Raw genomic sequence first — 27879 nt, forward strand, 5'->3', positions numbered from 1 at the left:
AAAATTGTGCAGTAGGAGACCTCTCCCTCCCTATGCAGTCGGCGTTTGGTTCCGGAGTTTTCCACACCACATCCCCTTCAGCCGAAATGAAGGATAGGTACGCAGTCAGATGCCAGCGGATGAGGAGGGGGGCACAAGGATTTATCAGCTTGATTGTGGAGAGTGATGGAGAGGTTGCGCTGTGGCAATCTTTAACTGCACAATTACTCAAGCGGATTTGCCATCACTAGCCTTATCTTCAAACAAGCAGCTTTGATCGATCATCTTGCAGATAGAAATGAGAAAAAATAAATATTTCCCTCTGGCGGGCGGAGAAAGCGCCATTTGTAAATTGCTCTGCCACAGGTTAGCCGAGGTGACGGCACACAGCTGTGGCACGAGATATCGACGCTTGCATACACGCACGTTCGAAATCAGCATATACTGTGTATTTACTGTATATAAATAAAACCTGCTTGCGTAATGCTCTCCTTTGCCCTTTTCCCCCCGACTTCTGGCTTGAAAAGCAAGTGTCAAATCTAGTTTGCGGGAAATTTACATGGATCACACAAATTGGACATGATCTGGAAAAGAGAGCTGCTAAACCAGCAGAGGAGGATTTTGGCAGTAGAGCCGATTTAGCAGGTTGAGAAAGCTAGGTGATTTCATTTGACAAATTAGCTCTTTCCCACAACAAGAAACATTCCCAGGCCCTTGCTTCCCTCACGTACCCACTATCGATCTGAAACCTTTTAGGACCGTAATTATTCTTGGATTAAAACCCATCCTGGTGCAACTTGGGGGCTGCATGTGTTAGCTGCCCACCTGTAACGTGTCATATGACTTTCCCTGGATATTTACAATCATCATCACTCGTTCGCTTTCATTAGTGTTTTAGATTGAGAGTACAGATTTAAAATAAAATGAATACTAACACACAGCAAAGGCTAATAGAAAGCCATCACCCTTCCTGAAGCTCCTGCCTAATCTGATACTTTCGCCCACACCAGCCTGGTTCTCTTCTGTTCTTTAACCATTGGGAGAGGACTTTGATTTTCATCCAGTTGAATAAAAGGATCAAGGTCAATGTTTCATTGTAATAGCGAATTTCAGCACACCTCGCTAAACAGCCTGGAGGGCCACTGTTGATGGCAGCATGTGTTCGACTGGGAGAAGTCGTTTTGCTAGACCAATTTATGTTTTGCTTTGCTGTTAGAAATGGCCAGTGGAAGGTGGGATCAGTCTGATCTTAAGATGAACGATTAGATCGGGAAATGGTCCTTCCTGCTCATTCATCAGTTGATCATTATGTTCTCATCTAATCTAATTGGTCGAGCAGAGTTCCAAGGACACTGATCTACAATCCAGCATCACTGAGTCATTTCACTGTTTGTTTCATTTCACTTGTCTGTGTTAGTGTATTAGGGATTAATATTATTACATCCTATTTAGGGCCGTGCCCAGACATGTTGAGGGGCAGTGGCCAAACCAAAAAAGGGGCACTGGGGGGGTCTAAAAATATTTATAATACATATAGGTGATTTAGATACATATAAAACCATGAAAATCAATTATCTAAATATTAGCCTGAATTGGTAAGCAACACAACAATTGTGGTTGTTGTTGTTGTTGTTTATAATATGGCAGCTATGGGGCAAGGTGAGCCAAATGCTGTGGGGTAAATTGTCACCATTATAACTTACCATACTTACTCACCATCAGGCACTGTACAAGTGAAATCTTTAAATTATATATGCATATTTTGTAGTTTTTTTGATAGGAACAGTGTACAAGTACAGCAAATCCTTCTCTGATAAGAACCAGAAAATGTTTCATCGCATTTTAATCAGATACATCTTTCCACCTGTAGTCCCTAATGGGCAACAAACTCTGTTTAGTATGTTTTTAGGAAGGCTACAACTTTAGAGTTCAACATATTGTTTCAGAAATGCAAACAATTAATTATTGAAATTTTTAATTTAATTTGGTTGGTTTTATGTTGGTAAATTGAACTTTACAGTTTGTAAAAGTAAATTCTTAAATTTAATAATACGTTTTGTTATTATTATTTATTTTGCATGGGTTTGAATCAGATTTGGTCATATGGTCATTTTACACCCATATGGTGCATCTTACCCACTGCCTTGACTCGGGTCAACTTACCCCTAACCTGGGGCAAACTGAGCCTTGGGAAGACTTTTTTATAAGATGACTTAAGCAACCTCCCTTCACTGTCTCTGTCTTCTTTTTTTGTGAAGGCTTTAAAAAAAATGTGTCTACAAAGTGTCAGTAACAACAACGAATTGTGTGTTATTTATATAAGATCTGATTGGGTACAATAATTTGATTAGACATTTTAATTCTAAGACTGTGGATATTTAGTTGTAAGACAGAGAGCAAATCATTACCGACAGAAATACAAACTACCAAATTACTAATTAAGCGAATCATCCACTGACTGTAATGTGGGTTGTAATGCATCTACCTGTTAATGCAACAACATTGGGAACTGTGGTCTCCACTCCAGAGTGGATTAGCGGGGCAACTCAGCCAATGAGGGCAAAGGGTCAGTGGCTCTAGCCACCAGGCCACCCCACTGTGCACAGACCTGATCCTATTCATCCTTTTCATTCAAAACAATGATTGAATTTTTTAATTAAAAAAGTGATTTGCTGAATTTGCATATTATTTTATTTGTATTAATTTTGTTTATGAGCAGGTTATCAGATGTTTCAGTCAAAGCACTGATTTAATAAATGAATTAAACAAGTCAATTCAGAACTGAATACTAGCATACAACTGTTATTAGTTTTGCCATATTTTAAAAAAGGCTTGCAATTGCCTAAATGAGTCATCAGGAATTTAAATCATATTCTGTTATGGCTGTACGTCACAAAGTAACACATTTGCATAATTCGCTGCCCACTTGCCCGCCCACAAACACAGTAAAGTCTCTGTGTGGTTGAAATCATTTTGAGAAGACACTGTATCCTACGCTGTGAGAGTAAATTTGTTTTATCACATCGTATAATTACCACAAACTACTTAAGACTTGACACTTACCATTGAGAAACGTCCTGCTCGTTTGCGAATCAGTCTCTTGCTTATCTGCCACTTCAACCATTTTCATCATCAGACTCAAATTGGTAGGGTACAATCGATACCATCTTTTCTATGTATTGACAAGTCTCAAGGGCTGTACACGGTAGACTAATCACAAAGGACTGTGCCATCTGAAAAATCATAGCAGTGAGGGCTCATGGAAAGGAGGGGTTAAGAGAGACTGATTCTTTGAACTGCTTTGCATGAGTCATTTACGAATCATTTAGAAAATAGGTAAAACATTTTTTTTTTACTTGTTTTTTGATCTTCCATGCATGTAATACCCGTTATAGGAGACTTAGAAAACAATATTAGCAGACTTAAAAATTGGCATAATAGGGGTTCCTTAAAGCACGGTTTCATTCATGAATAAAACTAATTACTGTCTGTTTTTATAAATTAATCTTAAATTGTATGTTCAGAGCACTAATGCAGTTATAGTGGTTGGAATTATGAATGAATCATTGAATTCATTCATACAACTGGTTAAAAAACATGGTCATGCTTTAATTTAAGTGTCCAATTCTCACTATTAACAAACCATTAACTACAACTTTTGCCTCAATAAACTAAATTAAAAATAAATTTGCTGCTTATTAATAGTTAGTAGGTAATTGAGTTGAGTAGGATTAAGGATGTAGAATATTGTCGTAAAATAAATTATTTATAAGTACTAATAATCAGACAATATGTTAATAATATGCATGCTAATAAGCAACTAGTTAACATTGAGAATTGGTCCCTATACTAAAGTGTTACTAAAAACACTTGTTTATTAGTGAATGGAACAAATTACTGTCTTTATAGCCCCTTTCACACTGCCATTCCGGCAAATTCAGGGGTAAAGTGTTCCTGTAATTGTTCCCTGGTCGCTAGATTTGGCACTTTCACACTGCCAGTGATGACCCGGTATATGTGCGTGCTTTCACACACAACCCTTGAAGATCCCGTAACGACACGTGACATCAGCGCGTGACGTGTAATGTACGAGTCGACAACGCTTGGCACATTATACTTTAACTGAAGCAAGCAAACGATCTCTGCGTCAGCGCGGAAAGTGAGGAACTAACTGATCTCTGCTTCATTACAGTTTGCACATATGTTTTCGTCGCGAATGTTGATCTTCCTTCAAAACAGCCGGTAAAAAAGTCGCGCGATAACGCGCGTCATCACTTCGATACCGAATTAGATCTGGCTTTTGTTCACACAGCGCTCGTTCCGGATCGATTACCGCAATGTTACTATGTCCCCGACCCGGGTTCGATTCGGTAATCAATTCCGGGACGTGGTTGCTTTCACACAGAAGGCGACCAGGCAATGTTACGGGAATATTGCGGGTCCGACGTGCAGTGTGAAAGGGGCTTATGAGTGAGTCTTTGAATCATTCACCATACTGATTCATTTGGAATTCTTTTTGTTGGACTTAAAATACACAAAGACACTGCCAATATATATTAACTTGTCTTTTGAATACACCTTTTTGAATAAAAGCAGTACCACCACAAGCATCTATGGATTTATCACATGATTCATTGTTTATGTATGTCGTCTTTTGCTGCATTGTTTAAATAGCAAATGCATTTGTTCCCATTTGTGCGCCATTGTGCGTGCTGGTCTATAAAAGAAGGGTTCGTTCAGGCACGTTGCTATTTTGAGTAACTAAAAATAGACTGCGCCATAGACCAACTCAAACCTGGTCTGAGGGTCTGGCGCATAGTTTTTTTCTAACAAATTCTTTGTTATTTAAAGAGCGCATTAATATGTGGGTCCACAACATGCTGCTTATTACAAACAAAGGATGCACAGCAGCACACAAACATGCCAAAATTAAAAATGAAAAAAAAATTGGAATTAAAAATAATATTATTGTGTAAGCAACATTAAAAAAAAGCCTACATGTCATAATGGATAGTCATCGCATGTATCATAATTGGATTACCTATTTGCTAGCGTAAAAGCAGCTACAGTTCCTTTCTGGAGACATGTTTTGTCTTGTAAATAGCAAAATGTAAATAGGTAAACAGTCACGGCACAAGCACAACTGGCTCTTAAATGGAATGGGAGATGAGACTCTGACTGGTTTATTGCACGTTACACCCAAAAAACACCCATTACCCATTTAGAGAATAGGAACAACCCGTTAAGAACATGCGCCTGGGTGCGCCGTCTGTTTTCCTGTTGTTAAACTAGCAAAAGTTGATTCGGACACGCCCTGAGTGCACCTGCGCCGTGCGCTTTAGAACATGCATTTAGATCATTTAAATAGAGCCCTCTCTTTCTCTGCCTTTCTTTTTCTCCACAGGTCTCTCAGCAACTCTCTTTCTGCTTCACTCATTACATCCCATTTACTCCTGTCTTTCTCTCCTCTCTGCCTCTGATGTCTATTATTTCTCATTTTCCTTGTCTTAATATTTGCCCCCACTGAGAACAGATGGTTTTTTTGTTCCAGATGAAAAGACAGGAGAGACTCATTCCTTGTGTTTTTACTGACTTATTGAGAAGATCCGTCATAGAAAATGTAGGGAATGGATAACAGTGCAAGAATGAGAGAGAAAATAGGAGAATCATGGTGAAGGATTTGACTTTTACCTGTCTTTTTCTGAAGCTGTCATGGTTATGCCTGAGGTATTGGCCATCAAATTAAGGCCTGAAATATACACTACATGGGCCAAAAGTATGTGGACATTTTTTTTATTATTATTATTAACAGAATTGGCTATGGTATTTATTATTTCAGCTACACTATTACTAACAGATGCATAACATGAAATATTCAGCCATGTAATTTTCTTAGCCAAAACATTAAAACTAGAATCCATTTCAAATAAATGCAATTGCTTTCTTTTCATCAACATTCACGTTTCATAATTTAAAGGAAGTCATAAGCTCTCCAACAATCCACGTGTTGCATAATTGAATGCTATAGATCCCCCTCTCGAACTGAGTGCTGTTGAACTGAAAATAAAAAATCCAAGCTGTCTGCTGAAATTTACTGTTTATTAAAGCATGTCTTTTTAAATGAATAACAGTGAAACAATGATCCCCAAAGGTCATTTAGTAATTTCCGCACTCTTCACCAAAACAATAATGCTAAGAATTATTCTGTAATTTGAATACTGCATGTTATTTTCTTTTCTTAAAACTTTTTATCAGGCTGTTTAATGAACCACTGAGGGCACCTCAGAATTACTCCTGTCTGCGCAGCAAAAACTCCAATTTTGATGTGCTTCCATGAGCAAATATCACAACGGATGTTTAAATTAACGAGAACAAGTAAAGGGAGGGACCGTCAGAGTCAGGAATGTTTAAATGTGAGTGCCATCAGCACAACAGCATCAAGCAAGCAAGCCATTTGTTTCTCATGCCTGTGAGAAACAGAGAAGTCAAAGTGATAAGGAGTTGTCTTTTTTCCCAACCTCTAGCCTTGGAATTGAATTAGCATTTCCATGGCAACCACGGCAGTCTCTCTCTCCCCCCTCCCTCCCTTCTTCCATCATGCTCTCATTCTTTCTCTCTCCAGCGCAAATTCCTTGAATTTTCCTCTTTCCGATTTGTTTAGACGCTTTTTTTGTTCTACAAAGTGGGTTCTTGTGGTTTTGCATTCTAACAGGACGAGTGTTGAAAGGGAATGAGGGTGAGGGTGATTGGCTGTACAGAATCAGGTTGCCATTTGTCACTGCTGAGAGCAGAGGGTGACAGTCTTTATGATGTGGAAAAAGACACATTCCCCGTGACCACAATGTCTCCAGCGCTGCCCTGAGGTCCTGTCATATAGTCCTTGACGTTTCATTATTGATAAAAGCAAAATGCAAAAACAACATCTGCTTCCCTATACCACAAATTTACTCATACCATGCTTTCTCATAAATCTGCACACTGTCGGCCAAGTATAAGCTGTAGCTGTTGCACAATAGCAAAATGTATGTGGATTTCTTGCTTTGATGTCTGTTTAGTGTTGCTGTTGACTTCAATTGTTTCTAAAAGGAGAAAAAAAGGTCTCATTCTCCTCCTTCCATCTTGCTCCTTCAGACAAGCATGTACAGTAAATAAGCTCTAGCTGTGCGTTTCATCAGAATATTGTGAGGGAACGATCTGCTCTTCATTTTAACAATAATGTAAGCTAGCGGTGTCGCGATGTACCGGTATTGACAATAACCGGGATATTCAAAGCAACAATTATCGATACTGTGTTAATCCAGTGTGTGACGTTATACCGATATTAGTGATAACCACAATATGAAGAGTTCTCTTATGATAACACCACACGTTTAGCTCCCAGGTAGCAGTATTGTGTATTAACGCTGACACCTGTCACACAAGAAGAAGACGCAGTGCTCGCCGCTACTCTTAGAAGTACCCATTATTTTACTCGTCATAGAATGGGAAACATAATATTAACCTGTTAACAGTTCATATATTTAAGTAAAGGGTGATTATTTTAATAAGTATCGCATTTTCTTTACTCGTCTCATTTTTGTATTTGCAATCAATATGTCCTGTGCATAGTTACAGTTAATTTCTTTGTTTAAATCTATTAACACTTACATGATTACAACTGATCTTAAAAAAACAGTTTGACCACATTACCACATTAAACTTGTAAAATGTTAAGTTGCCATGCACTTCATTAGTTAACATTAGTTAATTACATTAGTTAACATATATAAATAACATAAATAATGAACAATATTTCCACAGCTTTTATTAATTTTAGTTCATGTTCATTTCAGTATTTACTTATGCATAATTAAAATCACAAGGTGTGTTTGTAAACATGAATGCACTTTGAACTAACATGAACAATGAACAACTCTGTTTTTATTAACATTAACAAACATTAATAAATTGTGTAATAAATGTATGTGTTCATTGTTCACTCATGTTAGTTAGTACATTAATGTTATCAAATGACACCTTATTGTAAAGTACTGTAATCATACTGTTAAACTTGACAGTATTTTCTCTCCCGTTATTTCATAGGAGCTTTAATTAAAAAAGTCGGAGGAAGCCAGAGTCTTGTGCCCTACATTTATTAGTATCCTTATGTTCGTTGGGTGAAAAGAAAAACTCAATAAACAAAGTAAAAAATAATTTGACTGATATCTTTATCCCCTAAGGTTTCAATAGATATCACAATATCAGTATTGTGACTTCTTATGGCCACAATAACTGTGATATGTAAAATCTAATATCGTGACAGCCCTAATGTAAGCTGCTCTCAGAGCTGCCCAAACCGCAGGGACAGATACAGATGATTATACTGGCTGAAATTTCTGCCTGACGGCGTCAGAATGAGCAACACTGACAGTTTTTCCATTCTTGATTACGACCCATCACCGAAGCTACTGTAGTCTCATTCCATGTCAGTTTTACATAATGCACAAGGCTGTGCACATAAATCCACATAAATGTGTCCAGGCTTTGTTTTGCTGTCTGCTCTGATTGTGTTCTTCTGCTGTTTGTCATGGTAGAGATTCCATCACGGTAACAGTGGGACACCCATTTTCTTATAAATAATTCAGTCTTTTCCCATTAAAATCACGTTGTCTCTTGTTTTGTTTAGTTTTTTTTTTTTCAAGGAAACATATGCAATTTGACGCTAGAAAGCCGGTTTAGGTTGGACGAAAACATGCATTTTATGTTCTTAAATGCTTAAATTGTACTACAATAATGATTCCTACTTCGCCTTCCAAGAAATACCCTCTGCTTCGTCTCGCAGTTAACACAGATGTGTAATTTTTGCCTTAAGTGTTTTCTTTCTATTCTCGATTGGCTGCACGCTGGCTTGGCTGACATGGACATCTTTAGGGAGCTCGAGGGAGGAAAGCAACCAGGGTCGAATAATGAAGAAAAAAATATTAGAAACTCCAGAGACTTGTGTATTTATTATTTTATGTTTTATATAGATATCTGTGTTTTTGTTCTCCAGTCGTACTCTTCTGCTGTGAACGTAAATCGGAGCACTGTAGTCTCTTTTTCATCCTAATTGCTACTTAATTAAATACTAGCACTCGTGTGTCCGGGAGCCCTTAGCGGAAGCCTAGCTTGTACAAACGGCTCTCCAAGCACGGGCACTGGGAAGCTGCCAGTCTCCAAATTGGATCACAGGCTCTTTTTAAATTGGAATCGGTGTTGAAGTATCAGAGAGATTGGATTGCTGACAGTGAGCAGAATTAAGGCATTAAACATAGCATCTGTCCGGGTTCAATATGGAGCATGGTGGACGTTGAAAGAATTGTCCCTGAAGTAGAAAGATCGAGAAAGGGCTAAGTGGCATGTTTCTACACAGCCCGGACTCTCTTTGTTGTCTTCATGTGCAAGAAGGGGCTCAGAGCACCAGATCAATACTAAACATATCTGCAGGTTTGAAGAATAAAGAGACCAGTTCACTCCATTCATGCTGCATGAGCAGAACGGAATTGGTGTGCAAATCTAAAAACCATTCTTACGTAAATTGTCTCATTCAATTGAATCTGCCAATTCACAAAAGAATGCTTTCACAGATCATTTACATACAAATTTGTTCTGCTTGTGTTTTATGAATGAAGCCCAAGTCAAGACTTTAATTCCTTACATTATATAACAGCTGGTCACAATTACAGTCATTATAAACTAGAACAGTGGCTTTCAAAGTTTCACAAAAATGATATTATAAAATAAATGTTTTTCCATATTTCAAAGCAAACATATTTCCTGTTGACTTTTATTAACTAGATACAAAAAATATTATCTGGAGAACAATTTATTTAAAGCTATTAAAAGTAGGTTATATGTATAATTGAATTTATATAATTTATGTATTTTTACATTATTAATATTACATTTTATACGATACAATTACTTATTTTCCAAATTCACCATAATATTGCAACCTACGCCGGATACATCGTCTTATTACATCATAGCGCCAGTGTTTCATTATTCTTTCTTCTCAACATCCAAATAAAATGATAAAAATAGCCTTAGATAATAATGCAATCAACAGCACATAACAGCAGTGTAGGAATCCGCTTGGATCCATCAATCCATGACTCACAGAGTCTAAATCCAGGCAGATTCATCCAACAAAAAAACCTGATTATTTCTATCTTACATAATCATTAAGAACATCTTTCTTGTGCACTTGATAGGTTAAGATATGTTGTGGGGTAAAGACTTGTCCCTGATCAGCCCCGGTCGTAGATTAGAGGAGCTTTAGGGGGATGATATGGTGGTTGTGAGGGGTAATGTGGAATAGAGATTAAACAATGCGGACCTTTATCTTCTATTATACCATGTGGGACTTTTATAGTGCCTGGAAGACCATCCATGGCCTTTTCTGAAGGTAATAGAAGCATTAAGCTCCTAATATCCTGTCTTACCAAATATCATCCAGTCATGTCCTATAAAGGAGGTTTAAAATATAAAATATACATGTCTGAAATTAAATTGAGGGGATAATTCAGCACAAATGAAAATGCTGTCATAATTTACTCGTGACTTTCCAAAACTGTAGGACTTTCTTTTTTTTCTGTGGAACACAAAAGAAAGTTTTTTTTTTTTTTTTGTTCCACAGAAAAAGAACCTCTGGTTTGACTGCTAGAGTAGCCTTTGTTACCTGACCAGGTAGGTCTGATAGGGCCAATTTTGATGTCACGTTAACACAAAGTATGGTTAAGGGACCATTTTGTTCGAAGAGACCATTCTGTCCCTCCATAGAGTGGCCTATTTTTTGTTAAGAAAGACTTCGCTCTGACTTGTTAGTCTTTTTGCTGTTCAGATGTCAATGAGTGTTTGAACAAGGTTGTACATAAAGGTGGCTTATGCAAATATTCAGCTGTTCAGAGAACTGCCATCTTGCACGACAAAATCTTATTTGTATATGGTGTTAAAACTTTTAATTGTGCTTGGAATCCAAGTATCCAAATAGAGGAATTTTTGAGTGTCTTGTGCACTCTTCATATGGATTTAGTGGTTTGAAATAGTACTGGTTGTATGTGTGTGTGTTATGATTTCAGTCTACAGTGTCGCTGGAGGTTTCAGAGTCTTTTTTTCTGAAACTCAGATTAGTTGTCAGTCTGGAGCTACTCTATATAACCCTTCCCATCCTCCACTGGGAGTTAGCCCTATCTGTGCCATCCTTAGTCACTTTGTGATCACAAGCCGTGATCGAATAGCTTACAGGAGAAACAGGAAAGAAACAGAGAAAAGACCATTCTGGGCGCATTTCTTTTTCATAATGGAAAGAATTGTCTGGGATGCAATGGTGTTTTTTTGTAGTTAATTACCTATGGTTTAGACAATTAATGAGCAGCAATCAATGCCAGTAGGAAGCAGTCTCCGCTCACTGTGCCTGAGTCAGTGCTTTGAATGCTTTGTGGTTTGTAAAAAAGAAGACAAAGCAATCTAACGCATCGATCCGACTACAGGAGATGTGCCAAACCTACCTTTATCAACTTTAAAGTGGTGGAACAGAAGGAAAAATACAGTTTCAGTGTAGGCAGTGTTTTCCACACAGGTGTGTCTTGGAATAAAATACGGAATTAAGACGTTAAAGCTGAACTATTGATGCATCATTGACATTCTGGTGGAATAAGGGTAAAGGAGATGTAGCATGAACTGTAGTGCAAATCAATGCTGGAACAGCTGCAGCTAGTCAGAATTTCATGCACAATGTCATCCGAGGCTCAGAATTTTGTGCTATAGTGGATTTTAAATGCAACTTCAAATAAATAAATAAAAAGTTGAACAATTATAAAGAAGATTTATCTATCTATCGTCTGTCTGTCTGTCTGTCTATCTTTATCTGGTTGGTTGTGTAATCAATAAAGATATACATAAATACAAGGCATAAATATGGGCTAAATCAACTTTTTTATATTTGTGACTGCATAAATAATTTGGCTTTTATGTTGTGATTGTATTACGTTTTTAAAATTATTATTATTATTATTATTATTATTATTATTATAATTATAGAATATTTTTTATCGACTGACCAGATGTGATTAAATCACTAAAAATGCATCTTAATATGAGGAGGTCAGTGTTACTTAATATTTTATGCATTTCGAATATTTTTTTTATTTTCTGTAAAGATGTATATTTCACTATGATACTCTCTATAATACAGTTATGACCGTATTTCTTCTGGTTGACTTTATATCATTGTCTACCCATGTGGGTTGAAAGTCATTTGAGTCACTAAAGCCTCTTACAATGAAAAAGCATGATGTGTACTGGCTGCCAATTTTATTGTCCTCGTGCCATTGTCCTTGATTTTCAAATCCCAATTTTTCACATTGTGTTTGCATTTACTCTCAACCTCAGTGGCTAGCGATGCCATTGACTTCCTGAGGGCCGTTTTTCAGTGCATGCATGAGCATGTGTTGAAGCGTGTGTGTTTGTGCGTGTCCACGTGCTTGAGTGCCTGTGCAAGGAAGAGATTTGTGTATTACTTGCCTTAACACTTTTACTGTGTGTATGATTCCCAGTAGCATTCAGCAGGGTCGAGTCATAAGATCATCTCATTCTCTCCAAATAACTTTTTATAAGCCATTGTTCGCTCATGAATGCCTCTGTTTGATTCCTAGAGTCTGGAAATCCTTAGTCTCACATAACAGACTTTCTAACAGCTTTGAGAGTCTAGTGCCATTACTTTGAATTTTTTTTCTTCATTTTTTTTTTAATGGCTTGAACATAAGAACATTTGAAAACTATATCAAAATGACAAGGTTTCCTGGACTTCTGGAAGCATAGCACCTGCCAATCAAAATAGAACCACCGGTTTGTGGGCGATTTGCAGGTTGTGGTTCAAGCTAGTAGAGCCTAAACAAAAGAAAACAGTGCACAAAACAGTAAAACTGCCAAATGTTTGTGAGAGAAGAAGATCATGTGAGGTTATGAGGGGAAAAACAGACAGCTGCAGGAACAGTAGAGAAGAGCTGATGACAGTAGATAGCCAAATAGGTCAAGGTTTTAAGTATTTGGTGAGATGTTTGAGTTTTCAATCCGCTCACCATAACCCCTTGACCTCTTTGGAAATCTTGGACGATGTCTCAGACTCTCTCTCTTTCCTCCAATGCAAACACTCAGAATTCTCTTTCTTTTGGCCCGACACACTCACTCAACCCTCAACAGAGTCACATCTGCACACACGCTGCTTGTGCGTCTCAAGAACACTCTGATGTGTTGGAGGAGTGGGCTGAATGCTCATCGTCATTGAGGTGCACAATAAGCTGCAGCTCATTCTCCAGAGAACATCACATTCTGAGAAACAGAGAGAGAGCCAAAGCAGAAAATGAAAGCGTTACTGTCCTCACAACAACCCGGCCTTACAGTTACCCTGTTCCAGTGATAGTAATGTCTACAGTGAAGGTAATGGAAACATGGCTTAAAAGTGCATGATCACAGCACTGCTGGGTTTATTAGAGAGTAAACAGGACAACTCTTGCTTTCTCCAGAAGATGAAACAGAGTTTTGATAGTTGCTTTCAGCTTGAAATAATGAGAGGGACACATCATTCCCAACCGCTTCCTTTTCTTTCATTCCTCAGCGGCCGACCATCTGTCGCAGACACACCACGGTGCAATCACTCTTTTTCGACTCCCTATCAGCATTTCTTTCATCACCTTTCTCCTTTCCAACATTGCTCATACTCTCTTGTTTGAATCCTTCTCTTTTCTTCTGTCACATCCTCCTTTCAAGCGTTCTTCTTGCTGTGTTTGTACTTCACACACATGCACACACACAGACACTCTCATTTTTTTTTTTTTCCACACACACGTTCACATCCTTCCTACCGAGTCGGGCTGCAGAGCTGCGCTCTCAGCTCACATGCACCTTTGTTATGTCAAATAAGCTCTCAGCCAGGAAACAGGAAAAATACGGAGTGATTATTTGGGTGTAAATAGCACTGGCCACACAGCGTGGCTATTTGCACCCAAGTACCCTGGTGGAACCAGACAAAACCATGAGAAATGCTATTTTTATTTCCGAGAAGTGGCTTGGAGGGTGCAGCATGCATTGGTATTTTTATTTAGATGACCTGAGGTTCGAATGTGGCTTGTGACCAAGCAGAGACTCTTTACCCCATCATTTCCTGTCTCTGCTCTCTGTATCCTGTCCAAAAAAGCAAATATCTCAAAGGTGAAATAGAAAATGCAAAAACGCTTTGCTATCATACTATTATAATAGTGTAAATATCAATGTAACCTACTATAATATGTTATATTGCATAATACAGTATATTATCACACAAACTAAGGATGGGCGATATGGGCCAAAAAATATATATCACAATATCTCTGGTTATTACATTATATTGCGATAATGATAATGATGATAATTCAGGGAATCCCGTTTAGATAAAAGTATTCTTTTTCCTATTTTTACCCAATCTTGGGTATTTTTTGTACAGAAAGTATATTTATAATGCAATGCTAATTGACATAGCCTTTATCACTGTATATAATACTATCATTCTGTAGTATGAAATGACGTCTGGTCCCAAAAAGATGTTATTTCAATGTTAAGTTAACTATGTTAAGTTAATTTGGTAAAAAAAAAAAAAAAAAAAAAAAAAAATGTCTATATGTTATATCTTTGTTGGACAGCAGGCTTGTAAACAGGGTCCTACACATGCAAAACTGTATCGCATATGCTACTGTAGTACATCTATTCAGACCGATTTTTTGTCACTCTGTACAGCCCAAACCAAACCAGTTCCAGATTGTAAAAGGAGCTCAAGCTCCTCATTTAGCGATAAACTCCTCCTCAAGTTCACATCTCCCCAGATTTTATCATTATATCATGAGAAGACAAATTCTTATCGTTGGGAGAATTTTTACCGATATATTGCAAACAATTAGATACTGCCCATCCCTAACACAAACAACAGTGCTGTTGTTCCCTATATTGGTGGTATTAAAACACTACGAATATATTGTTTTTATACAACAACAATTTAATAAACATTAAGAAGCAATTTAATTAACATTGAGAAGAAGCCTACATTTGTAGACATTGTATTGCTATTTAATTTGCCTCTTTTTGACATCACAAATCCAAGCCAAGCCAATTATATAAACATTATAGGACATTCATTTATGAAAGGGTCAATGAATATTATATAATTTTTTTATTTCATTTTTGTGTGTATTACAAGACAAAAATTTAAATGTTTATTTATAGTTACTCTACAGAATCTTTCACCCTTTCGCACAAATTATGTGATTTATGACTTTTAGTATGTTATATATAACATTCTCTATTTTATAAGGGATAAAACTGTGCAGAGCGATAGCTTCAGAGCTGTTTACAGTGAGTAGATCTCACCTTGCAGGGTTGAGACCCATGTGTGAGGGTAATAGACTAATAGACTTAGATCAGATGGTGCTTTGATGAGTGCTGTGGTGGACAGAGTGGTGATGTCACCTCCTGTTTTGTGTCGGCGACGGACATGCTGTAGAGGTTTCAGATGAATCAGCACTGAGCTGCAGGATGGCATGCTGCCAAAGAGAAGACACAACTCAACATCCATATTTATGACAAAGATGTCTTTACACACACTCACACCTGCGCTTTTGATTAAAACACACACACATGCACACACACAGAGACAGACACGCACAATGCTCTGCCCTTTCAATGTTTAAAATCAGTGAGCAAATATGTCCCTTGGAACCAATGCTCTGTTTGAAGAGAGGTTGCTTTTTTTTTCTTTATGAGTTTAGCCCTCAGCCAAATCTGTTCAAAGCATCTCTTTTTTCTCTTATTCAGCAAAGGTGCACTTCTCATAACCTCATTCTGGTTAAGTCAAAGTCTTTTGGCCCCATAAATTATCTTCCAACACTTACTGTTCCATTGCAGCCTCTGGAATTGAATACCTAAAAGCAAAGTTTAATGAAACATTGCATAACCTCAGTTAAAATAGGTAAGAGATTTTTGCTATTATATTCAGAAAGGATATATATGTTAACAACATCCGTCTGAATGGGAATTTTATTTGTTTCTATCACGAACAAGATTTTGCAGTGTATACTGTATATATATATGCATTGCTTTGGTCATTCTCTGTAGATTTTTTTACTGCTTTAATCATCGATTTGCTTTTACTATTCAATTGACATTAATCTGCAGTGGACTCAGTTACTATGAGGTTATCAGAAATGTGTGCATTGCAATTATAAATAAATAGAAAATGTATTCTAATATAGTTTTAGATGGAAAATAGCATGTGTGGGATGTTTCAGTATATTACATGATTTTACACATTATGTTACATTGTTGCCAACAGTAGCCTGTAATATGCTGCATCCACAAAATTATTAAATCTCTAAACAATATTTTGTTTAACAATGCTGAAAAACACTTTTTTTTCTATTATGTCATGTCACAGAAGATGTGTAGAAAGCAGTTCCACATAAAGACACAGTTTCCCTTAAACACTACGATTTTAATGACTGTCTTTGTAAATCAATTATTGTAAGATTTATTTTTTTTGAATACTGCAAGTTACAAATGACAGCAAATTGCATTCCATTCACGGCGTGTACCAAGAATAGGACTGAAGAATCAGAGTGGGATTCAAACGCAGAATACTTTAATAAACAACAAAATAAGGTCAACTAAACATGACAGAGAATGGAAAAAAAAAAGACTAAGGGATAACTGAGGGCTTGGCTTATAAGCAAGAACCAAACGAAGGGAACTAATGAGATGATTAATCAACACAGGTGGAAACTAATGAACTAATCAGAGAACACAGTTAAGGTAACCCTGTGTCCCAGTGTTCTCTTAAATAGTATGTGGGATTAGAATAAGTGTGTCCCAAAGCATAGTGTGTTAAAAAGTCATGCCAAAAATCCCTGGATGGGTAACTATTTCAGGTGGATTTTTAAAGTGCTTAATATTATGGCTAATATTTCTCACAATCCATTGCACTTTGATGGATGATTTGGTTGAGAACTTAAGACAAAGCATTAAAAAACTTGAACGTGCACAACCAACAGTTAAGTGTAGATGTTTAGATAAAGGGGTTTGAGTTATTAATAATCAACAATTAACATTGTAAAATTTATTTTATGTTATCTGTGTTATATTTAATCTGCAATAGCCATGTGAACTTTCATAAATATCCAATTGTTCGTTAACTTTTAAATGCATCGTTATGAAGAAAATATGAGCAGAGTTATCGGCACGAAGACCCACCGCCCCACACAGAAAACGATGGCCTTTTTGCTTGAACATACAGTAAATTCCATCAAGTCAACTGCCTAGATGATGAATCCCAAAGGAGGAGGGATTTGCATATTTTCTTCACATAAAGATGTTAGAGACCAGATCTGTAGCATCTGGTGCTTTGCTTTAATTTAGAAATCCCAGATTTCTTCCCTCTCTTTGTTTTATATCTCTCCTTCAATCGCCGCATTGGGGCTTTGTTCAGAGACCAGCCCTTAGAGGAGATAAGCAGAGGCAGGTAAGTACGGAGACTTGCAGGGGAAAGAGAGAGAGAGCCAGAACTAAAGAAGATGAATGGAGTTAGATGAAAGAGGAGGAGAGGGAGGATGGATGCCGAGGAGATTTTTAATGAGTCACAGGTTGACTCCATCCCTGTTAGCATGTGGAGAATCACTCGTGATGAATGACTTCAGTGCTTCAATTAGGGGTGAATCTTTGCAGATCTGGTCAGTCATATTGGAGATCACACAGATACAAACTCAAAAAAAAAAAAAAAAAAAAAATTAAATTAAGACCAAGTCTAAACCAGACAGATCTCAGTAGCAGGTCTGGTTTGCTGATTTTAGCCAATTGTCTGCTTGGTAAACCAGCTGAACACCAACTAGGCCAGCCTACACCAGCTCAGGCTGTTATTTTCAGCAGGGCACACACACAGGAACACCCTTTCAAAACAGGAACCCACTCGTTTTAACCGCAGGGATTTGGGAGTTCAGAGTAGTTTCCTTTCACTTCATCCCTCCTTGACTTTTTCTTTGGCTGTGGTTGCTTTTCTTATACCTATCTTTTAAGTGCGCAGCACCAGGTGTGCCTGCAGCACCGCATTGATTTGATCCTCTCCTATGCAGCCAGCTGGCGCCCTAACCTGCGCACGCATCTTCATTACACAAACAGGCATACCGAAACAGATCCCGTCAATGCCGCGAGACCGTCCCTTCATCAAACACTTACATCCTGACATTTGGAGACTCTCCCACCTGGGACTGTTTGACTCGTTTTCCCTTACTGCACAGCACATTTCTAAACAGCTCCTGTGGAGCGCGCTGGCAAACATCTGCCGCACAACAAGCATGCTGAGGTTGTAGCAGAAATGGTTATTGGCATTTGGTTCTGTTTTCTTTGGGTGGAGAAATCTGGTTGAAAACAATGGGATACAACCTGTTAAAATGAAAGAAAAACAAACAACAACAACTTAATTGTTGTTCTGATGTACAGTGAATATTCACACTAATGCAGTGACTGACAGCCACATATACACCTCAAAACATTCGATTCACCTGCACTGAGGAGCCATGGTGATATTCAACCCACGTACCAAGTAGCCTACCATTTCATATCATCTTTCATAAAACATTGAAGTAACTACAGACACAAGTTCTTTATCTACTATAATTTATTGTGCAATAAACACAAAGATTGCAAACACTCACCAGTTTCCATTTTCCAGAACCAAACCTGTGCAATTTACAACCTTGGACTTTTATACACTTACCATGCTGAGCAGCCATTTTGAGCTGAGATGACATCATATGGGTCACCAGTACATGCCTGTATAAAAATGTATTGTTTCTGGTGTTTAAAGTCTTAATGTGTGTTGAATTGTGTGTTTGTACTTTTTTTTTATTTTTTTTTCATTAATGTATATTTTGTTGCCAAGTGATTGTATGTATGTTTCTATACTCAGAGGAGAAAACCCCTTACCAATTTCAGAATGGTTCCATCCTGGGGTGGAGCAAAGAGTATAAAATGGCTCCCACACAGTCAGTCAGTGTGGGTGCTGGGACATTCCAATCTCAATAGTACACTCAGAATATTAGGGAAGCATCCAAATGGACTATGTGATGAATGCAAAGTAGAAGAAACAGTAACTCATGCAATTCTTGAATGTAAGAAATATGAGGAAGAAAGAAGTAGTATGATAGTTGAAATCAAGAAGAATGGAATTCAGGTGGTACATTTTAAATCTTTAATAAAATGGGCAAGTAAAATAAATAGCAAAGCTTTCTTTGAATTTCTTAAAAGGACAGGATTAATGAGTAGAATGTAACGCTCTGTTCCACACTCCGGAGCAGAAGGTGGCGGTAATGCACCTAATTACGCTGGTTGCCAGCCGCCGTTAAAAACCAAGAAGAAGAAGAAGAAGTCAGTGTGGGTGGGATTCAGTTAAAAGATGTAGATTGTGGTTGGGGTGCTGTGTGTTAAATTATTCTTTGTGGATTGTAGGAAAGCATGTTTCTGGATTGTGTGGATGTGGGAGTCTTGAGACGGTAGGGAATGTTTTCTTAAAATGCAGAAAGTATAGGGCAGAAAGAAATGTATAAGTTTTTAAACTAGCAGGACTTGGAGTTGAGGCCTTTTCTCTTTGTTTGGAGACAGTAATGAGCATTAAATGATCTCCAAGGCAGTTCTTCAGTTCTTGCATGATACGGGACAGTATGTAAGAATTTAGGTCAAACTTTGACCTGTGGAGGGCAGTAATATGCTCTGCAGCGTCGACACTGCCGGAATTCTACAAGAAGTCAGAGTGGCCTTTTTTTGGCTTATGAGGTTTAGATAAATTGATTTAGCTGGACTAGCTTGTAAATACTTTGTGTATATAGTGTATGTTTTGTACAGTTATTTTCATTTTGATTTATTTTGTTACTTTTACACCGTGTGTTGGGGTTTGTTACCACGTATGCGCACCAATAAAGCACCCTTCACCTGACTCTGAGCAGCTTCTGTCACTTTTGCCTCCTATCCCGCCAAATCCTAACAATAGGTCTGTAGTGCATAAGCATTTGTGTATTCCAGACAGACTCTAGTTACACTATTAGGGGGCAAGTTTGTTAGTGAGCCACCATTGAATCATTTGCTCAACTGATTTGTTGATGAGCATCAATTCATTGAAGTCTCATAATGAAGGATTCACTAAATCATTCAATAAAGGGCGTTAAATGTTATTCATACTGGACTATTATTAAGCTTCACATGAAATGTAAGTTCACATTTTCTCTCTCTCTATATATATATATATATATATATATTACCTATTGCATGCATGCTTTATTACTTTATTTTATTTGTACGTTTTTTGCTCTTGACATTTAATGAAAATATTGTCAATACTAGATCATGCAGTGAAATAACACTTCTCACTGGTGACCTATGGCAGATTTAATACATTAGTTGCATTTATTTAAAATCAATCAATAAAAATAACAATTTGGAGTAACATGCACCAATTAGCCTCTCACAATAACACAAAAGAATGTACGTTTTGACGTTTTGATTCCATGTTTGATTCCATGTGTAACTTTTGCATGTAACTTGCTGAAATTAAATAAGTAAATATATTTTTTACATTACACCATTACGGAGATTACTCTAACAAATTCTCAATCCTCTCCAGATTGGTTTCATGCTCTCTGGGTAATTAGAGAATAATGTCCAGCACTTTTATCTCTAATTAAACAACTGATAAGTATCTAATTCCACAAGAAGCAATTGAAAACATTACAATATGAGCTGAAGACAAATCTAAAGATATCTAATATATGTTTGCTCTAAACCAGCACTGTGCCCAATTCCTTCCGATGATAAGAATGAAACACCTTTTAGTATCAAGGCTAAGCTAGAGAGGGAGGGAGGAAGGATGAGTTGCGGATCTTCCTCATAAAAATGACAGCAGCAAAAGCCTCTACTATAAAAAGAAAAACCAGTGCTCTCCTGGGACAAATTTATCTGGAGTGCTCAACAGTGTTAGATTTTCAGGGGAGAGAAGGGTCTCTCTCTCGCTTTGTGTGTGTGTGTCTAAGTGGTGATGAGAAACGTTAAAGACTGGTGTGAGAGGCCACAAGCTACGTGCTAAACCAGATTTCTCAATGTTTTATTCCCCTCTGTGTTTATTTGTCTTCAGCTTCATCTCTTCTTCTTTTGCATGCATTTATTAATCTGTAAAGGTCTATTCATTCAAACTAAAAGTGAACAAATACACCCACAGGTACGAGCAAGGGAGGAGGTGAGCGTGTTGGGAGAAAAAAGGGAGTGTAAGCATGACAGCAGCAACTGAGATTTACATTAGGTTTCACTCATGTTGATCTGTCAGGAGTCCGTGGGCTCTTTCTGCACTCTCTCTCTCTCTCTCTCTCTGCTCTGATTGGATTTGTGTGTTGCACTCTGGACTTGCTAAGACTTGCACATCCCAATGTTATTGGGAACTCAGGAATACATGTGAGGTCCAGTGATAAAGATTTTGATGCATTGAGGTCCATGTAACGCTTCACAATTCAATTTCAGACCATATGGATAAAAATGAAACCAAACATTATATATATAATTTATATTTTATAATTATTTATTTATTTATTTTTTTTACTTTTGCTTCTTAGTGACTTCAGAGATGATCATTTGAGTAAATTTAATCTAAACAATTTTATTTTCTTTTTAATTTTTTTTTTAATCTTACAAATTGATTTGATTGAGGTCAACTTTAGTTAATAACTTTAATTTGCGTGTTTATAACATCTGAATTTGGGCAAATAATAAGTGAAATTATAAATCTTAGACCGTTCAACCGCTGTTCAAATGTTTGGGGTTGGTAAGGTTTCTTTTTTTCTTCTTTCTTTTTTTTAAGACTCTTATACTAACAAGTTTCCATTTATTTGACTTAAAGTATATAAAACAGTAGTAATGTTAAAGTAAAATATTAATAATATAATATGAATATATAATATCATATTATTGTTATTAAATTAATATAGAATATTATTATTTGTATTATTTAAGTGCTGTCAAACTATTTATCGTGATTAATTGCCTATAAAATAAAATATTTTGTTTACATAATATATGTGTATACTGTGAAGCTTATATTTATATAAATACATACAAATGCATATATATAATATTAAATAAAAAATTAAATTTATTTATACATAATAAATATACACAGTGCATACAGTATATTATGTAAACAAACTTTTTTTTTTTTTTTTTTTTTTTTTGATGTGGTTAATCGATTTATAGCACTAATTGTTTATTAATTTTAAAAAGAATTTTAAAAGCTAAATTTTCAGCGGCCATTACTCAAGTCTTCAGTGTCAATCAAACTAATTTTCATAACTAAATTTGGCGGTCAAGAAATGTTCCTCGTATTTTTCAATTTCGAAAACAATATTATTACGGAAAATAGTACTAGTGTTTTCTGTATTCTTTGATATTTTTTTGAAATAAAAATTGTTTATAATATTATTAATGTCTTTACTATCTCTTATGAGCAGTTCAGTGCATCACTGCTTAATAAAATGAATAATTTATTTAAAAATAAACATTTACTTCAAATTGTATTAGAAACACAAAAATTTTATTCATGTTTATAAGATTAATGAATGAAGATGAATTGATTAGAGTCAAGATCAAATATTTTGTGTTGTGGTTAACGGGAAACTTTAATGTTTATGCATCAGTTGTATGTGAAGGGTACTTCAGGAACTAATGTGGGAGATATGTCAGAGACTTAAACACTGTTTGTCTGCTTTGTATTTTTAATGAAATAGAAATGAACAGTGCGCAACTTATTTATAATCAACACAATCACAATTAGGTTGGGAATAAACATACCGAACATGAATTACTTATGCTAAATTACACTAATTAACAGTAAACATCCTAATTGAGTCAACTTCAAAAACACAGTGATAGACAGCACTCTTTAAGTACATACTTTTTTTTTTTTTGTACTAATCCAGCATACTGTAGATAAGCAGTTTTCGTTGAAATAAATCAGGCTTGCTAATGCTGTGACTGAGAGAATAAAGTCAGTGCTTTTAAATAGAATATCCCTGTTTGCTTTCAAAGAAAGAAAGTCTTTATTTTAATTTTAATGCAGCATTATTGCAGGTTTTTGAAAGTGTCAGGGAATAATGCAGTCCCTGGTGTGAATTTGTGAAAGAATGAATTCTTATATTTTTAACTTCGGTTGAAGGTTTAATATTCAAGACTTGACGGGCCTTGTCAAGACTTTATGGGATCATATGTAATCAAACAAATGGTTGAATTATATGACTAAATTAGTAATGATTGATCAACGCTGCCTTTTGCTAACATAGTTAGCAAGACCTTAGAGGAATGTGGATCACTGACAGATCATAGCACTAATTCACAGAAGTGCTTTAATAAGTAAGGATTAGCCAGCCTTTCCATTTTCAGTCTGTCCAATCCATAACAAAATGCTCTACCTCATTAAACAAGATCTTATTAACTGGAGCTCGGCTTATTCATCTTAAAACTTGTGCATTTAATCAATTAAGTTGCATGCGTTAAGTTAATCATTATAATTCCACACATTTTGTTGGATCAAATGTCAAGGTTTCATTATGGTGTATTTTCAGAATGATTGGCGGTTCCTTTTGTTTTGTAGAGTTTAAATGCAAATCTTGGATTAAATCTTTCTAACTGGATCATCCATAGATCATTTTGATTCTCAAATGTTGCTGTCATTTTTCTTGAGGCCTTAAATATATAGTCCATACAAAAAATAAGATTTTGCAATTATAAACTAGCTGTTATGTCTTTCCAAACCTGAACTTCTTTCTACTGTGGAAAATAAAAGAAGATATAAAAAAATGTATTTTAATAAACAAAGTGACTTTGCTTATTAACATTTATCTAAGGAGAAAATGATGAAAGAGAGAGAGAGAGAGAGAGAGAAATAAATACAGATTTGGAATAACATGAGGGAGTAAATTATCTTAAGCAAATTTCTATTATTTTTATTATTATTTATTATTATTTTGTGGACTTTCCCTTTAAGTCAATTTGTTGTTGTTGTTGTTGTTGTTGTTTGTTTGTTTTCAGAGCAAAAGTAAAATAATTTTAAATATTTAACATTTACACAAAGATTAATTTGATACCAAATATGCCCATCATCAAAGCTCAAAAAAATCTCAGCATACTGAATAATTCCCAGATTTTGACTGGAAAACAAAAATCGCCTGGGTCCATTTACAAAGCTCACTCATAGAATGATTTCAATATCAGGTGACTTAAATTGGCCTAGGTTGCACATAGTCTCTGTGTAATGTCCAGTGAGTGATGGTAAAGGTGCATTCAGTTTTATTCAAAATAGATGAACTTGAATCGAGTAACGTTTCATTGTAATGGCCAGGTGAATGTCAGGTGCGTAGCTCTAAAAGGTAATGTGTTTGAAAATATTTTACTACCCACCCTCAACCTAACCGACAGTGTTAACCAAATCATACATAAGATAAAAGCCATTCTATTTTCTGTTTTCTGACTTTGATCTCTTTTGAGTTTCACTGGGCATCATGAAAGCACTTCAGGTGTAGTGGTGTACCAGGTGAGCTACCAAGCAAATTTACTTTGTCAGAAAAGCCACACATACAGTATGGAGCTAGTTTAGGTAAAAATGGTGAGGTAAAAGTGTTATGATAAAGGTAAAAAATGGTTTGAGGTCATAACATTGTATAATGCAAGGAATTGTGCAAAAGTAAGTCTTTATTAATTTATAATCTGCCCCTGTTAACGTTTACACTTTTGCTAGTGTGCTTAATTGCCATTAGAGGTTATTTCAGCTAGAAAATGCATTGAATTGTATAAAAAAATAAATTGTACAGTAGGTATAGGCGTGTTTTTCCAATGAGCCTCAAATGTCCATTTCATCTTGCAGTTTGCTTTTTCAGCACTATTCTTTCCATTCCTTTCGTTCTGCCCCTTTCATTGCCCCTTTTTTTTTTTTTTTTTTTTTTTTGCCAGAGCTGGCAAAATTACATTGCTCCATGGCCACCTCCGACATTTTACCTTCCCCAACTTCAGTTATGCTAAATAAAATGAGTCAAGTAAGATGAATGTTCATGTCTGACATCAGCTTTACTGCACATCCGGGAGCCACAAACTGAACAAGGGCAAAAATTGTGAGGTTATTCGTGGGAGGGACTTTCATTTCTCTGGAAATAGATTTTTGCTTCATTATAAAATGGAGTTATGCAGTAGGTTGTGGAGTGTAATTATAGAAATCACTGCAGCAACTCAATCAGAATAGTCAAGCATTTATGCAGCAAAAAATGAAGTAACCAATCAGCGTTCTAAAAGCTGCATCTGTGCTGATGAGCATCTGTTTATGCAAACCGTATAAGTGCTTATGAATGGAATGTTTATCAGATTAAAATTTCAAAACTAAGTATTTATACTGAAGAACGCTGGTTTCCTCGTATGTTTTCCATAAACACCCTAGTCTGTGTGATAGACTGCCAAATGTTTTTTTGTCTGATGGTATTCAGATGGGAGAGTCTCTAAAAGTGCTGAATTGTTAATGAAGCTCTAAGTGGAGGGGAAATAATCATATTTGCATAGTTGTAATTAAAGCTATTGGTAAAGACATATTGATCGCCACCACCTTTGGCTGCCATCCTGTGATTACGCTCGGGGATTAAGCCATAAAATATATTTCTCCAAGATGGCAAGCCACATGATTACTTGACTGAACAAAATGGAAATTGTCTGGTGTAATAGAAATATGAAGATCTAGAGAACTTTGTGCTTACCTTATGTAGGGATAGGTCACAATAGTAAAATAGTAAAATACATAGTTTTTATGTATTTAATGCTGGTGGCTTAAGTAGTATGCCAACAGTGTTCTGTATTTTATCTGTGAAACAGTTCAAATGATTAAACTGTCTCAGAAGGTTGCATCTTTTATTTAATCTGCTTCATCTGCTGTAGAAATCTGCTTAAACTAACCTGCTTTGCTGGTCTACGATGGTTTAATAGGGTCTCTCCAGACTGGTCTGCACTTAAAGCTATAGCTCACCCAAAAATGAAAATTCTGTCAACATTTACCAAACCACATGTTGTCTGAAACTTTTATGGCTTTTTATGGGAACTCAAAAGAAGATATTTAGAAATTTGCATGTTACCATTGCATTTTTTTTTTTGTATAGAATACAAAAAATTTCTATACAAAACAGGAATTTCTTAAAATGGTGAGAGGATTTTGTTTAATTTTGGGGCGAATTGTATTTTTAAGCTAGTGAGTGTTTATCCAGTTTAGCTAGGAAACAGTTGGTCTTCAAACAACAGACCAGACTGACTGGGTTTTTAATAATTGTTTTAAGTACATGACAGTAGGGGGGTCCACACCAAAACAGAGAAAGAGTATTGTTGGAATCCCTTTTTGAACATTTTTGTCCAGCTGGTAAAAAATGAAAACACTAACAGCCAATCAGAATCCACTCACGACTGAAGAGCTTGAACATTTAATGCGACGCTTAACAACTGCAGCATGCACTTAAAATGAACAGAACATTATCATTAGGGCTGCACGATTAATGCAAAAATCTTACTTTTTTATTATTCCCTTGAAATTGTAATTGCAATTATTAATAACAATTATCACAATTTGCATGATGTGTAAACCACAGTTTGAGGCAATATTTTCATATGAATATAAACAAGCTGAAAACACTAACTGAAAAACCTTTAGTGCTTTTTTTATTGTATTAAGCCTCAAATAATAAATATGCATTGGATTTTTTTTTTTCTTTAAATGATGTGATAAAAATATGAATGGCATTATAATGTTATACTAAAACAATAGAGAAAACCTTAAGATAACATGTTGAAAAAAAAAAAAAAAGCGAATGATTAATTGCCGCTTTGAACGATTGCATAATTGTGGCATCCATAATTGTAATCACAATTAGAAATTCGATTAATTGTGAAGCCCTGACTATCATTCCTTGGTGGACACAAATAATGTAATTATTGCTCTTGGTGTGAATGTGCCTCAAAAGTTAGTTAGTATAAATCATGTTTCCTCTCTCTCTCTCTTTCGCCCACAGCCTGCGAGTTGATGAACAGAGGTATCTTAGCCTTGGTCAGCTCTATCGGCTGTATGTCTGCGGGGTCGCTGCAGTCTTTAGCTGACGCAATGCACATCCCGCACCTCTTCATCCAGAGGGCACCCACGGGCACTCCTCGCTCTAGCTGCCCGCCCACCAGTCGCGCCCAACCAGATGACTACACTCTCTTCGTCCGGCCTCCCGTCTACCTAAATGATGTCATCTTCCAAGTGGTGATGGAGTACACCTGGCAGAAGTTCATTATCTTCTACGACACTGACTATGGTGAGTAGTTTCAATTTACTGATGGCAGTAGTAAACGGCCGTAAGGAGCTCTCTCACAGTGTGTCCAATCAGTGACCTCACATTAACACCCCCTTATTACCTTCACCAAGAGGAAATTATACAGCATCATTGCTTCCATTGCTCATTATGTGTTTAAGGCAATTTTTCTGAATGTGTTTGAGAGAAAAGAGCATGACTGGGAATGAGGAAAAAAGATTCTGGGCATTCATGGATTAACCACAGAGCCGACTGGGCTGTTGCCCACAGGCCTGTAAGTTCAAGAGGCTTCAAGCTGTTATTCATTTATTTATTTTTTTCAGCAAACATCACTTCCCTTGAGCTTTTACCCATTGCATTTCACAGCGTTTCTCCTAGACTTGCAGTGCCTTTCACTGACTGAGCAAACTGGATAAACAAGTTAAACATATTTCTTGATATGGCAGGTTTTGATGGTAGC

At 36.4% G+C, this 27879-nt stretch overlaps 1 protein-coding gene and 1 long non-coding RNA gene across 6 annotated transcripts in view; one reads left to right on the plus strand and one right to left on the minus strand.

Annotated features, from left to right (window-relative positions):
- Nucleotides 1-27879, plus strand: part of LOC127963998 (glutamate receptor ionotropic, delta-2-like) — a 409530-nt gene that overhangs the window by 187941 nt on the left and 193710 nt on the right. For all 4 annotated transcript variants that reach the window (XR_008154973.1, XR_008154974.1, XM_052564133.1 and 1 more), the window contains exon 3: nt 27138-27422. Coding sequence is in view for 2 of the 4 variants with exons in the window: in XM_052564133.1 (XP_052420093.1) it covers nt 27138-27422 (285 nt within the window). In the remaining 2 variants the exon portion in view is untranslated. The remainder of the gene's footprint in view (nt 1-27137; nt 27423-27879) is intronic.
- Nucleotides 14086-18800, minus strand: LOC127964003 (uncharacterized). 2 transcript variants are annotated; one of them, XR_008154977.1, is made up of 4 exons: nt 18729-18800; nt 18250-18456; nt 15397-15569; nt 14086-14181 (listed from the first exon to the last, which is right to left on the minus strand). It is a non-coding gene; the product is annotated as an uncharacterized LOC127964003 (long non-coding RNA). The 2 variants fall into 2 exon arrangements; XR_008154976.1 differs by lacking the exon at nt 14086-14181 and having other exon boundaries at nt 15005-15569.

This window comes from Carassius gibelio, chromosome B8 (assembly GCF_023724105.1).
Source record: "Carassius gibelio isolate Cgi1373 ecotype wild population from Czech Republic chromosome B8, carGib1.2-hapl.c, whole genome shotgun sequence".
Taxonomy (NCBI): Eukaryota; Metazoa; Chordata; class Actinopteri; order Cypriniformes; family Cyprinidae; genus Carassius; species Carassius gibelio.